This window comes from Chionomys nivalis, chromosome 5, assembly GCF_950005125.1.
Source record: "Chionomys nivalis chromosome 5, mChiNiv1.1, whole genome shotgun sequence".
NCBI classification, from domain to species: domain Eukaryota; kingdom Metazoa; phylum Chordata; class Mammalia; order Rodentia; family Cricetidae; genus Chionomys; species Chionomys nivalis.
In genome coordinates, this window is record NC_080090.1 from 91,026,159 (window position 1) to 91,041,869 (window position 15,711).

Here is a 15,711-nt window from a genome sequence, read left to right on the forward strand (position 1 = left end):
GGCCTGAATGAGAGTATAGATCCTATTTTGTTGTCAGCTGTGACTAATTATTTTCTTACTGCTTTTGGCATCATGGGAAAACACACTGGCGCCACAAGACAATTTTGTGGGGTGGGTTCTCTCCTCCCTTTAGGGGTTCTAGAGATTGATATGCAACAAGTCCTTTCACCTGATAAGCCACCTTACCAGCCCCTAGAGATGCTTCCGGTTAAAAAAAGACAAAGTGAGTCTACATTTGTAAACATTTATTCTCTTGAACTGAAAAAGGCTTGCATCAGCACATTGTACAGCCTTGCAAAATTACACAGAAATTAAAAATAAGGTTCCTTGTTCATATGTTCCTTGTGCAATAAATCTTTGATGTCCAGTAATCTGCTGCAAACAATGAAAACAAAACTTAAACCACTTAAGTTTTTAGCACTCGTCAAGTGCATTTCCTCAGGAGATAAAATATCCACATAGGAGAATGCAGATGAGTGGCATTGAGTTATTGGAAGGACACTTAAAAAAAAGTGGAATAATTTTCCTGCCTAGGATGATTCCTATTTCTTTTTAATCTAAGTGGTTTGATTAAGAGGCATTGAGAACATAATTACCTTACACTTAATGGCCATACTACCTAAATGAAGAAGGAAGGACCCTGTTAGGGAGTTCTGGATTTCCTGCAAAACTTCTCTGTGTTTAGCAATTCAGTGGAGGAATAATCATCTATTTGTGGGTCTCCTTAACACCCTCAGCAGCCCCCAAAGGATAGTTCTGACATGGTTTTGACTCGGTTATTCCACTCCTGCATTCTTTTTCTCCCAAAGTCTGAGTTGGTTCACACTGTGCTGGCTGCAAAAAGAAATACAGGTTGCAACTGGTTATAATCACTTTGAAGAATAATTTGCTGTACATAGAGCTTTGGATCTGATACAAGAATTCAGAAATATAAAACAAAATAACTATAAAAGTTAGGAGGCATCTGAACAGCATTTCCTTAGAAAAGCTGCTAACTCTGTATCATTTCTGTGTGGGTTCCTATAGTCACTGGGGTGGAATAGGTATATCCCCCTTCCTTAACTGGGTCCCTGGCCTTTTCCAAAAGCTGTAACATGTGGCCACACATCCCTGGAGTCTCTATATTAACATCCGCTCCACATATCAAGCCAATCAGATGGGAGAGGGCAGGGGAATTATAGAGGGGTCCAAAAGTGGCTGGTTTACTGAGAACTTGCCCTTTCCAAAATGTGGAAGTCGTAGTGCTTCTTGCTCATTCTCAGCTTAAACTTGTTCACTGAGTGGATCTGCTTCTTCAGTGCGCTCTGTGCTGCTGAAATGGAGGGGAACGTGGCTAAGACAGTGTACGTAGAGGCCAGGTCACTGGGTTTAGAGCGCTCGGGGTTGACAGTGCTATCCCCACTGCCACAGCAGAGAGGATGACGACGTAGCTGGGGTTGAGACTGGGGGTCGCGGAGCCATCGGATCTTGGCGCCAATTTTAAAGAGTTCCCCAAAAAGTTTCTCAGCTTCCATTCGAGTTATTCCATCTGGTAGTTCTGTGATTTCCAAGACCTTGCCAACAACTAGCACGGAAAAGGTGAGAGTTAATGCATACCTATCACCAGAGACGTTGGATCAAGAGTGTTGTTGTCCTAAGGACACAGGAAACAATGTTCTGATATTATGTAAACTCACAAAATCTCCTTTTCTCTGTAAAATAATTACAACTCAGCATTAAGTGCTATGCCACTGATTTCAGTCTTCACTGATAAAGTATAGCATTAGCCAGTGGTGTTCTCTAGAGCAGGTCACTGGGCAAATCTTTTCTGAGCTTTCCACTCCAGTGTGAAATAAAGAGAAGAGCACCTGCCCTCAGCACCATCACTGCTCAGCATAACTCAAATAAAAGGCAAAAGCACAGAAGGATGATAACATCTCACAGTTCTCCACTGGTGAGAATGAGCCTTTTGTCTCTTTGCTACTCTGATACCTTTTCCCTGTAGCCCTCTTTTCTGCTTCTAAAGCTAACTGCCAAGGCCTTACAGTGTTTACCCTCACATCACATCTAAGAACCTGAAGGTGGAGTAATTTCGAGGAACTTGTTTAAGAACTCTAGAAAAACGGAGCCCATGTTTGTGGTGTGGTGGGATGAATATTTAGACCAACATCTACTGACACACCTGCTTCGCCAGCTCCAAGGTCGGTGGATGCAGCTTTCTTAGCTTGTCTGCGTCCTCGGTTTCCATGCCTGCTGCCAGACTGACCCTAGACAAAAGGAAGAGTTGCAAACTAAGTTGTGATATTTGAAAGCATAGCAGCTATGCAAACATTGGGTTTTGTACTTGAGGGGAGATTAAACTAGTCCCAGGCTGGATCTGCTTTATAACATTGGGCCTCTACTGCTCAGCTCACTAGGTCCTCCCCTGCAGACTGTCTTTCATAAACAATGGTGCTGTACCTGTGGCTACCACCATTTTCTGGTATCAGTCGCGAAGCAACACTTAGCCGTGCAGCTGCCACCTTGTCCCTTGCTCTGTTCTATATTGGGCCAGTGCTAACAAGCATCACAGAACTCAGCCAGTGCAGACAGCTGGCCCTAGCACCTCTGACATCAAAAACAGTTAGGATGCTTGACAACAAAGTCTGTGGAGTAGGAACTGCTTGTCATACCTGTTGGTGTGGAATGTGTCCATGCAGAACAGTAGGAGGGTTGTACTGTAGGGGTTGGCCAAGTAGTGGATACCTGGCATCTCCTGAAAGTCATTAAAAACACGTTTCAAGGCTGAACAGTGGGTGGTGCATGCCTTTAATCCCAGCACCCTGAGTTCGAGGTCAGCTTGGTCTACAGAGCGAGTCCCAGAACAGGTTCCAAGGCTACACAGAGAAACCCTGTCTTGAAAAATCAAACAAACAAAAAAACCCCAAACAAAGAAAAAAAAATCAAAACACACACACACACACACACACCCAAAAAACTTTTCATGGTTCCCTCTTCTTGACTATAATGTACTTACCAGAGTCTGTAAACTGTTCAGAAAGAAGATAAAGATAAACACAGAAAACATGTTTGGTGGGAAACAGGTATTGATAATAAATGTATTTTTAAAATTTATTTGAGTGTCTGTATGTGTGTGCATGCTAAATAAATTATGAGGGAGTATGGAAGCCAGGGACAACCTGTGGAAGGCAGTGTTTTCCTTCTAGTATGTAGGTACTGGGAATTGGACTTGGGGTCATTAGAACTGGAGGCAAGATCCTTTAATTCTTCAATTGCTGAGCCATCTTACTGAACCAGATATACTTTTTTTTTTTGTTTCTAAATGAAAATATTCTTTAACTTCTTCAAGCCAGTGTAAGTTTCTGAAAGGAGAAGAGCTACCATCGGCAGGGTTACACCTGAGTAGAAAGGACAGGGGAATAGGAGAAGGGATGGAGAAATTGCATTGTATGCCCTGAAACTATGCATTTACTATAAAAAAGTTTTTGAAGGTTTTAACTATATACATAGATCACGTTGGCCTCAAGCTCAAAGAAACCCAACTGTCTTTGCCTCCAAAGAGTTGGTATTAAAGGTATACACCAGAAAACGGCCAACTTTTTAGTTCTGTCTATGTGTCTGTGTACATGAGTGCAGGTGCCCAAGGAGGCTGGAAGAGGGTATATCTTTTAGAGCTGGAATTAAGGGGGTTATGAGCTGCCCAAGGGAACCAAATTCAGGTGCTCAACAATAGCAGTATTCACTCTTAACTGAGAAGCCATCTCTCTAGCTCCATCATTTACTTAAAAACAAAGTTCATTTATTTATTTACTATTTACTGCGTGTGGGCATGCACTTCTCATAACACAAGAGTGGAGGTCTGAGGACAACTGCAGGACTCAGTTCTCTCTTTCCACCAGGTGGGTACTGGGAAATCAAACTCAGGTTGTCAGGCTTATAAATCAAGTGTCCTTATAAGCCAACCATTTGCCAACCTTTCCTTAGTGTTTTTATGTGCCTGTGTGTCTCCTTAAGTGGATAGGAAGGCAGGTGTCTCAGGAAACCAGGTGTTGGATTCCCTTGGAAATCGACTTATAGGCAGTTGTGAGCTAGCTGATTTGGGTGTTTGGAACCAAACTCATCTTCTGCAAGAGCAAAAGAACCACTGAGACATCTTTCCATTTACTTTTGAACCATGGCAATGTATTATTTATTAAAAGATAAATTTTAGTAGGGTGGTGGTGGGCACATGCCCTTAAGCCCAGAACTTGGGAGGCAGAGGCAGGCAGATCTCTGAGTTTGCTGTAACATGGAGGCCTGCTTGTTGGGGTTTCTGTCCTGCCCGGTACCCCACAACTGGCAAGCCTCAAAGAAAATCACACAGAGATCTCTATGAGTTATAAAGCTGATTGGCCCATTAGCTCAGGCTACTTATTAGCTTTTGCAGCTTATATTAACCCATTGTTCTTATCTATGCTAGCCACATGGTTCGGCACCTTTCTCAGAGGGCAGCTCACATCTTGCCTCCTTGGAGTCTGGGCAGGAGTGGGAGGAATCAACTTCCTCCTTCCCAGAATTTTCCTGTTCTCATTGCATCATTTCTATTTCCTGTCTGATTTTCCCACCTATACTTCCTGCTTGGCCAATCAGCGTTTATTTAAAAAATGATTGACAGAATACAGACAATTCTTCCACGCCAGTTTGCGGTCAGTTTGAGAGCCAGAGAGATGACTCAGCAGTTAACAGAAAGAGCTGCTTTTATGGAGAGCCTGGTTTCAGTTCCCAGAACCCACATAGTGGCTCACACCCATCTGTAACTCCAATTCTAAGGGGCCCTATTCCCTCTTCTGACCTTCACAGGCACCAATGTACATAGACATATATGTAGGCAAAAAACCCATACACACGAAATAGTATTAAATATAAGAATAAATTTAAAAAAATAGATACATTAAGTTTTTAAAAATGTTTTTATTGATGTTTATTGAGCTATACATTTTTCTCTGCTCCCCTCCCTGCCTCTATCCTCCCCCCTTCATTCCTCCCCCAAGGTCCCCATGCTCCCAATTTACTCAGGAGATCTTGTCTTTTCCTATTTTCTAATTCCCATGTAAATCAGATCTAAGTCTCTCTTAGTGTCCTCATTGTTGTCTAAATTCTCTGGGATTGTGGTTTGTAGCCTGGCTTTCTTTGCTTTATGCTTAAAAACCACCTATGAGTAAGTACATGTGATAATTGTCTTTCTGGGTCTGGGTTACCTCACTCAAAATGATGTTTTCTAGCTCCATCTATTTGCTTGCAAAATTCAAGATGTTGTTATTTTTTTCTGCTGTGTAGTACTCCACTGTGTAAATGTACCACATTTTTCTTATCCATTCTTCGATCAAAGGGCATTTAGGTTGTTTCCAGGTTCTGGCTATGACAAACAAACCTGCTATGAACATAGTTGAGCACAGGTTCTTGTGGCATGATTGAGCATCCTTTGGATATATACCTCAAAGTGGTATTACTGGGTCTTGAGGAAGGTTGTTTCCCAATTTTCTGAGAAATCGCCACACTAATATCCAAAGGAACTGTACCAGCTTGTACTCCCACCAGCAATGCAGAAGTGTTCCCTTTTCCCCACAACCTCTCCAGCATAAGTCGTCATCAGTGTTTTTGATCTTGGCCATTTTTACAGGTGTAAGATGGAATCTCAGAATTGTTTTGATTTGCATTTCTCTGATGACTAAGGATGTTGAGCATTTTCTCAAGTGTCTTTCAGCCATTTTAGATTCCTCTGTTGAGAGTTCTCTATTTAGGTCAGTACTCCATTTTTTTTTTTTTTAATTGGATTATGTGATCTTTTGGTGTCCAATTTCTTGAGTTCTTTGTATATTTTGGAGATCAGATGTGGGGTTAGTGAAGATTTTTTCCCATTCTGTAGGCTGTCGTTTTGTCTTGTTGATCCTGTCCTTTGCTTTAAAGAAGCTTTTCAGTTTCAGGAGGTCCCGTTTATTAATTGTTTCTCTCGATGTCTGTGCTGCTGGAGTTATATTTAGGAAGTGGTTCCCTGTGCCAATGCGTTCAAGTGTACTTTCCACCTTCTCTTTTATAGGTTCAGTGTGGCTGGCTTTATGTTGAGGTCTTTGATCCATTTGGACTTGAGTTTTGTGCATGGTGATAGATACGGGTCTATTTTCATTCTTCTACATGTTGATATCCAGTTATGCTAGCACCACTTGTTAAATATGCTTTCTTTTTTCCATTTCATCTTTTTTTGCTTCTTTGTCAAATATCCGGTCTTTGAAGGTGTGTGGATTGATATCCAGGTCTTTGATTTGGTTCCATTGGCCTTCCTGTCTGTTCTTATGCCAATACCAGGTTGTTTTCAGTACTGTAGCTCTGTAGTAGAGTTTGAAGTCAAGGGATTGTGATGCCTCCAGAAGTTCTTTTATTGTACAGGACTGTTTTGGCTATCCTCTGTTTTTTGCTTTTCTATATGAAGTTGAGTACCGTTCTTTCGAGGTCTTTGAAGAATTTTGCTAGGATTTTGATGGGGGGCATTGCAATGAATCTGTACATTAAGTTTTATAGATCCTCAAATTCACTCTTAATAAACCATAGATTTTTTTTTCTTTTTTTGTTTATTGAGGCAAGATCTATGTAACCCTGCCTGTTACTTACAATGTAGACCATGGGGCCTCCAACTCAGAGATCTGACTGACTCTGCCCCACAAGTGCTGGGACTAAAGGTACTTGCCACCATGCATGCCTCCCAGCATTTCTACACTTTCAACAATAGGTACATTTACATTCTAGGTATGAATCTATTCTCATTTCCCTTTCAATGAAATATGTGCTTCTATATGTATTCTTATTTATTTTTATATACATTTCTTTCTTTCTTTCTCTTTCTTTCTTTCTTTTCTCTCTCTCTCTCTCTCTCTCTCTCTCTCTCTCTCTCTCTCTCTCTCTTTTCTTTCTTTCTTGTTTTTAGAGACAGGGTTTATCCATGTTGCCCTGGCTGTTCTGGAACTTGGTAGACCAGGCTGGCCCTGAGCTCAGAGATCTGCCTGCCTCTGCTTCCCAAGTGCTGTGATTAAAGGTATGAGCGCCCCCCCCCCCAGTTTTTTATGTGTGTTTTTAGCATGTGTACTTGCTTAGAGTGAATGACTTGGTTTTTCCCCATCCCTCAGCTCTCCAACTAATCTCAGACACAATGTACAGTGTGAAGAAACACAAACACAACAGCTATAAACAAGTTAGAGTTAAGTATGTCACAATGATGAAATTAAAAAAAGCAATAATTCTCAAACTTACAATACACAGCAAGCTGCTTAAAAATTATGACACCTTAGATTTGATTGTATATGACAGAATTTATTCCCAATATGTTAAGATTAAGACTGGGTTGGGTTAGGTGCTCTTCACCATTTTAATTTATTTATTTTCTATTTTAAAAATATGTAAAATATCATGAGTATGCATGATATACATATATCTGCATGTGTGTATGTACAAACAAGTGCAGGAGCCCAGAGGTGCTAGATTTCATGGCACTAATTTGGAAGTCATTGTTAGTTGCCTGATGTGAGTTTTGGGAACTGGGAACTGAACTGTTCATCTATGAGAACAATATGCACTCTTAAAAAACAAAAACAAAACAAACAAACAAAATCAGAAAACAAAATCACCAACACACCTTTTTTTTATGTGTATGGATGCTTTGTCTGCATATATGTCTGTGTACCACACGCATGTAGTGCTATGAAGGCCAAAAGAGAACACAGATTCCCTGAAACTAGAGTTACAGAAAATTATAAACTGCCATTTAGGTGCTAGGAATGGACCTGGGATCCTCTGGAAGAGCAGCTAGTATTCTGAACCATGACCAAGGCAGTTGTTACAAAGGAAAACATTTAATTGTGGGCTTTCTTACAGTTTCAGAGGCTTAGCCCATTATTACCATGGTGGGGAACATAATGGCACCCACTGTGTTGGAGCAGTAGCAGGGACAAACTACCTCTAACAAGGTTATACCCCCTAATCCTTCATATCCTATCAAAGAGTTCCACTCTGTGGTGACCAAGCATATAAATGTGTTTAAGGGGTCCTGTCTTTCTGTCCCTCTTTCTCTCTTGCTTTGGGATTTCTCTGTATAACCCTGGTTGTCCTAGAACTCACTTTAGAGGCCAAGTTGGCCTCGAACTAAGAGATTTACCTGCCTCTGCCTCCCGAGTGCCAGGAATAAAGGTGTGCACCATCACTGCTTGGGCATGTGCCATCTCTCACTTACTTTTTTATAACAAGCATTCTTGTTTTGGATTACTGTAATTGATGGGCTAGCTAGGTGGCTCAATAATATAAGTGCTTGTTGTGCAAATGATCTGAGTTTGATTCCCAGAACCCATATAAAGGTAGAAGGAGAATTATTTCACAAAGTTGTCCTATGACTTTTACGCATAAGCTGTGGCTCATGTGTGCTCACCACCATGGCATACATGTACAGTAATAAAACTAAGTAATAAAATTAAAAAATAAAGTAATTGAACTATAAAAAACTTAGGTATACAGAATTATGAAGGTGAAAATCATGCTGGAGAAATCACTTACTAGAAGAGTACTGGCTGCTCTTCCAGAGGACCTAGGTTCAATTCCTAGCACCCACACAGTGACTCACTCACTCACAACCATGTTGTTCCAGGGGACCTGACACCCTCTTCTGGCTTCTACAGGCACCAGGCATACAGGTACAGCCATGTACATGCAGGTAAAATATCCATATTCATGAAATAAAATATTAATAACGAAAAAAGATTTTTTAAAAAGGAGAAAATACAAGCCATTCGGGAAATTCTATCAATTCTGATATTCTGGTATGTATATTTTCAGTCTTTGTTCTATTATACAAGTGTGCTCTTTTTTTTTTTCCCCCTCAGAGACAGGGTTTCTCTATGTAACAGTCCTGGCTGTCCTGGAACTTGCTCTGTAGACGAGGCTGGCCTTGAACTCAGAGATCTGCCTGCCTCTGCCTCCAGAGTACTGGGATTAAAGGAGTGTGCTACCACCACCAGGTTGTGTGCTCATGTCTACTGTGTGTATAATATATAATTCTTTTAAAAAGTGAGGTAGAAATAACATACGAGAAAAATGGATATTTGAAGGGTAGAGTTTGATAAATTCTGACAGTAGGAAGTCTATATAACCATGACTACCAAGAGCAAAGGATATTTGCATTCTCCAAATAGTTACCCTCTTATTTCCTTACCAGTTACTTCTACATTTCATTTTCACTTTCTGATTTCTAATTTACAGATTAGATTAATTTATTAGGCAAATTTCATATATTAGAACCATACAGTACACCTCCTTACAAGTCTCGATTTTTGTTCAAAACAATGAATAAGATTTATTTATATATGTGTTTGCTTTGCTCATTTATTTATCTATTTATCTATTTATCTATTTATCTATCTATCTATCTATCTATCTATCTATCTATCTATCTATCTATTTATATGCTGTCATACTATGTATTCCATATGACACAAGGTTTTTCTGCTAAGCAGTATTTTTATACACATAATTCATTCTGAGTGATAAATGCTTAAGTCGTGTCCAGTTTGGGATATTTATAAATGTTATTTTTGTTGTTTGTTTTTTGAGACAGGATTTCTTTGTGTAACAGTCCTAGCTGTCCTGGAACTTGCCTTGAAGACCAGGCTGGCTTTAATCTCACAGACATTCGCTTGCCCCTGGAGTGCTGGGATTAAATGTGTGTGTCACCACACCCTGTTTATAAATGTTCTTGTGAACATAGTTCATTTTTCCTTCCAGCTAGGAGTGGAATGGCTGAGCTGTGTGGCATGTTATTAACTATAAGAAACCACTTCCACTTTCTGCAAAGTGTTTATATTCTATTATAGTCTCATCACTAAACTGAGAAAGTTGCTTTTTCTGTATTTTCAACTTTTGGTGTTGACAGCCTTTTTCGACATACTTATTCTAGTGGGCATAAAATAAGGGCTCATTCTTCTTTTAATATAAATTTCTTTAGCAATTGGCTTTGTTGATTAACTTATCAAGGGCTTGATAGAAACCTGTATATTGGTTTTTGAAATGCCTGTTTAACCTGCTTTACAAAAATCATATGGTGAATGCTTCCCCATTTAATAATTCTTTTTATATAAAAAAATTATGGGCAAAGTGTGTTTGAATCTGTGTATGAGTGCATGCCTGAAGAGGCCAGAAAGAGGGGTTGGATACCCTGGAACTGGAAGTGTGGGTGGCTGTAAGCCACCTAATGTGGGTACTAGAAAACCTCAGGTCTTCTGTAAAAGAAGTGATATACATGAGCATTCTCTCCAGTCCCATAAATGATAAGCAGATGGTTCAGTGATTAGCATCTGCTGCTTTTCTAGAGTACCCAAGTTTGGTTCCTGACTCCCACGGCAGGCAACTCAAAATCATCTGTAACTCTAGCTCCAGGGACTCTCTGAAACTTTTGGCTTCTCTGGATACCTGCACTCACAAACAAACACAAACCCTAATACATCATTTAAAACAAAAATTTTCAAAGCATGTCTCTAATAAAGAAACAGTGTACCAAATGGCCAAATTATTATGTACCTATTTCTTTCTGATGGACATGTAAGTTTTCATCTTTTTCTTTTCTTTTTTTGGGCCCTAGGTAAATGATTTCCACAGTAGCTATTAATCATCCCCATGACTATCTGTTCCTCTAAGGACATCGAGGCACAGTGACAATAACAAATTTTCTTTATTCATAAAGTGGGGGCACATCAAATTTTGTATAAATGCTTACTAAATCAATTTCTTAATAAGCAAACTATAAACACAGAACAAATATAAAACATTGTGTACATTACTATGAGGGAATTACTAAGTTTCTAATTAAGTATTAGCACCAAGACTGATAACACAAGTTTGATCCCTGGAACAAACTCCTGATTTTCACATGTAGCACACACTCATGCAAATTAAACAAATGTACACAGTTATAAAGAGAAGACTGGCAGGTATCATGAGGATGGTGACCAGATTCAGGAACACTTACCCTGCGCAGGAACAAAAGGTCTAGCAAACTGGGACATGATGGAAAGTGGTGGTCCTGAGGGACGGATGGTCTTCAGTGTTGACAGCTGAGCTGGTGCTGGCGACTGCACTGGCGAAATGATGGGGCTGCTAAGTTGAGGGCTGTGCTGCAATCACAGTTGAGGGGGAAATTAGGCAGTGGGCAGGCTGGAAAATTCCCATTTGGACAAATTTTTTATTCACTGAATAATAAATTGATACCTATTTAAAAAGTTCAATCATTATGAATAATCTTCACCTTCAAACACTAGCAACAGATTATCCCTATGCATTTGTATTTACACATCATCATTACAAAAATGAGAACAGACTATTATATTGTTGAAACTTGCTTTGTAACTTGGCAATAATGCTGCTGCTTTTGTAAGAATATATATCTATCTCAATCTTTTCTAAATTAAATGTTTACAAAATTTTATTTCAAAATAATTTCATCCTTGGAAAATAGAGTATAATGCAAAGGATTCCTAAGTTTCCTAAATGGTGATTTTTTTTTTTTTTTTTTTTTGCAGTCTTACTGTATAGCCCCGGTTCGCCTCAAATTTAATATGTAGACCAAGCTAGCCTCAAACTCATTTCTGATCTTCCCAACTCTGCCTGGGTTTCAGGCATGCGCTGCAATACCCAGGTTACTTCTTCTTTATATTCATTTGCTTTCTCTCTTATAATTATATGACTTTGTGATTTGAGAACCTTCTGATATATATGCCAACACACCACCTTATGTAATCATTAAAGTGCACCTACAAGATCATTGCAATGGTGCAAGATGACAGGAATTTTTCAGTTCCATTATGATCTATTTTCTTTGAGGGCAATGAATTGAACCTAGGACCTCAAACATGCTAGGCTAGGACTCTACCAGTTAGCTACATCCATAGCTGACTATTATGCTCTTGACCAATGTTTATACTACTTACTGACTGAAATAATGATGTGGAGTACAACATATGCATGTTATTTTTTTTTCCTGAAAATAATTTGAGCAGCTCATGATACTCCTTTAGGAGAAATTAGTAAGTGTCTAGTCTCTAAATATAATGACACTTTCTACTTTATATGTGTGGGTATCTTGTTCGCATGTATATAAGGTAGTACTATGTGCATGCCTGGTGCCAATGTAGGTCAGAAGAGGGCATCAGATCCCTTAGAATTGGAGTTACAGACAGGTGTGAGTTGCCATGTGGGGGGTTGAGAATCAAATCCAGGCGCTCTGGAAGAGCAGCCAGTGCTCTTAACTGATCAGCCATCTCTCCAGTCCATAAGAATTTCTTATAAAACCTTATAGGACCACCACTAAGAGATGAATAGTATAATACTACGACCCAAACTACAGAGTTCTTTTAAATTTTGACAAATGCCCGAATAATGTCCTTTCTAATAACAGAGAAGCAGTAGAGTCCCTACATTTCTAGCATTCAGACGAGAACCAGAGCTGTCCCGAGCCGGAGCTACTACGCTGCTTCTGCACTCTCTGGTCCACACATGCTCTCCTTCAGAGAGCTGACATCTTTGAAGACTTGTTTCTAAAGTGTATTTTGACTTTTGTTTTTTCTCCCTGATATAGGGGCTCAAGCTCAGGTTGGCCTTGAACTCATGATTATCCTACTTTAGTGTTCTAAGAACTGAAATTAAGGCATGTATCACCACTGTGCCTGGCTTGCTGCACCATTTTTTACTGGACAAAATCCCGAAAGAGGATTTGTAACTAGACTTTGTACCTTGTATTTTAGAAAATGGGGAAATGTCACCAATTGGCATTCCAAAAAGTTGTATTAATTTATACTACAACTCAGAAACTCTAAGTGAGCTTAAAGCTAGGTGTTTGCGAACATTTTAGATTTTGTTTCACTGAACTTTCCCAATTTGACATATGAAGAACTTTAAGATCAGAATGAAGCTCAGTGTCAGAGTACTTGCCCAACATGCATGTGGCCCTCCCTGGGTCTATTCCTCAGCAAAACACACACATACACACACACACACACACACACAGAGCAACCCCCCAAACCAAGTAAACATAGTTTAATTGTTTAATGGCCATTTATAGTTTGTTAGCAAATCTATACATAAACTGTCTGTGTTTACTTAGCTATCTATATAAGATATTATCAAATGTACTAAAAATTATTTTTCTCCTAGTTGGTCTTTTAAAAAGTTCTAGTGTGTAGGTGGACAAATGGCTCAGAAGGTAAGAGGATCTGCTGTTCTTGCAGATTACCTAGATTTGGTTCCTAGTGTACAAGGTGGTGTACAACTACCTGTAAGCGCAGTTCCAGTGAATAAGACATCTTCTGACCTGTGTTGTGTACAGACATACATGCAGGCAAAACACTCATAACACTTATACACATCAAATCAAATAAATCTAAAAAAATTAAAAGAAAAAATCCTATATAAGTGTGGTGCTTATAATCCTAGCATTTGGAGGCAAAGTCAGAAAATTTCAAGGCCAGCAGCCTGGCATGAATTGTGAGTTCTAGGCCAGCAACTACATAGCAAGAATCTGTTTCAAAACAAACAAATGATACTCTAAGAGAGAAATACCAAGTTACATATAAAGACAGGCCCTTTAGAATAACCCACCCCTGCTGTACAGAGGTACTGAGGAATACTGCAGTCTGAAGAGAAGACTGATGGACCAGAGAGGGCACAAGTAATAAATTCAACAACTCTACAACAGTTGATGATCAAAAGAGGCCCAAGAAAATACCATAACAAAATAACAGGAATTAATAGGTATGTTCATAGTAACTCTCAGTATCAATGACATAAATCCCCCAATAAAAAGACAGATTAGCAGACTGGATTAGAAAACAGGACCCATTTTTTTTTTCTTTTTGCTGCCTCTAAGAAACATACCTCACTATCAAAAATATACAGCAACTTGGGGTGAAGGATAGAAAAAGGCATTTCCTGTTGGGCATTAGTGATTCATGCCTTTAATTCTAGCACTAGGGAGGCAGAGGCAGGCAGAATTCTGTGAGTTCAGGGCCAGCCTAGTCTACAGAGTGAGTTCCTGGACAGTCAGGGATGCACAGAAAAACCCCATCTCTAAGAAATCAAAGGGGGGTGGGGTGGGATTCCAAACAAATTTAAGTAAGAAACAAGAAAGTATAGCTATTCTAATATCTGACAAAGTAACCTCAAACCATAACTAATAAGAGGCAGTGAAGGACTTTCATAGCGATTAAAGCAAAACCCTCCAGAAGACATGTCAATTCTTTTCTTTTGTAAAATAATTTATTATTATCTTATGTGCGTTGGTGTTTTGTCTGCAGGTATGTCCATGTGAGGGAGCCAGATCCCCTAGAAAAAGATACAGACAATTGTGAGCTGCCATGTGGGTGCTGGGAACTGAACCCAATAGACAGGTCATTCAGACAAAAACTAAATAAAAATCGGTTGCTAAATGACACTATATATCAAATGCATTTACACAAACTTCCATCAAACATTAATGAACATACTTTTTTTTAGCAGCCAGTGGAATTTTCTCCAAAACTAGCCATATATTAGGACACAAAGCAAGTCTCAACAAATTTAGGAAAACTGAAATAACATCCTGTCTTCTTTTGGACTACAAAGGAATAAAGCTGGGTATCACAGCAACAAAAACTGCAGAAAGTATACAAACTCATAGAAACTAAATAACCCACTTGTGAATGAAAATTAGGTTAAGGGAGAAATCAAGAAAAAAGTTAAATGTTGGGCAATGGTGGTACAAACCTGTAATGTCAGCACTCAAGAGGTAGAGGCAGGTGGATCTCTGTGAGTTCGAGGCCAACCCGGGCAAAAGAATGAATTCTGGGATAGCCAGGGCTACACAGAGAAACCCTGTCTCGAGAAACCAAAAACCAAACCAAACCAAAATAACAAAAAACTCCACAACATATCAATATTTATGGATATAATAAAAAGCAGTTCCAAGAGAAAAAATTTAAACCCGAGTGTCCCACATCAAGAAGGCTTCAGAGATCGTATATTAAATATTAAATATGAGCCTTAGAAAATATTGTCTTAGAAAAAACAAGAACAAACACTACCAAAAAAGAGTGATGGAGCATGAAGAGTTGGCTTAGCAGGTAAGAATGCTACTGCTCCTGCATAGGATCCAGGTTTGGGGTATATGTAACAATAATAACTAAATAATTTGATGAGGTGCACTGAAGAGGGAGTAGAAGGGGCATGGAAGGAGAGTTGGAGGGAGAAAATTATGTAAATTAAAAAATGCTAATAGCAAAAAAACTTAACCACAAATAGGTTGGAGAGATGGGTCAACAATTAAGACACTTGCTGTTCTTCCAGAACACCTGGATTTGATTTCCAACACCCAGACGGTGATCTGGCACCCTCCTCTGGCTTCTAAGTGCACCAGGCGTGTAGATATAAATACACGTAAAATAAACAAGTAATTAAAAGATAAAGACTTTTTGTAAAAGGTTAATTTCTGTACTAAATATCTCATTTAAATCACACAAGTAGCTTTTTATACATCTATATACCATCCTCTGGGCCTAAAGTATTGATTAAATTTAGGTTCAAAAGGTATTTAGATTTGTTTTTGTTTGTTTTTTGAGAGGTCTCACTATGTACCTACCCCTGAGCTGGCCTGAAACTCTCCATATAGACTGGATTGACCGTGAACTAAGATAT

At 39.2% G+C, this 15,711-nt stretch overlaps 1 protein-coding gene across 7 annotated transcripts in view; it reads right to left on the reverse strand.

The window, feature by feature from the left end:
* Window positions 1-228: 228 nt before the first annotated feature.
* Window positions 229-15,711, reverse strand: part of R3hdm1 (R3H domain containing 1) — a 136,165-nt gene continuing 120,682 nt past the window's right edge. For all 7 annotated transcript variants that reach the window (XM_057770271.1, XM_057770269.1, XM_057770267.1 and 4 more), the window contains 4 exons: window positions 11,018-11,162; window positions 2,652-2,734; window positions 2,162-2,246; window positions 229-1,564 (listed from right to left, as the gene is read on the reverse strand). In XM_057770271.1, coding sequence (XP_057626254.1) covers window positions 1,203-1,564; window positions 2,162-2,246; window positions 2,652-2,734; window positions 11,018-11,162 — 675 coding nt within the window. In that variant the 3' untranslated portion in view covers window positions 229-1,202. The remainder of the gene's footprint in view (window positions 1,565-2,161; window positions 2,247-2,651; window positions 2,735-11,017; window positions 11,163-15,711) is intronic.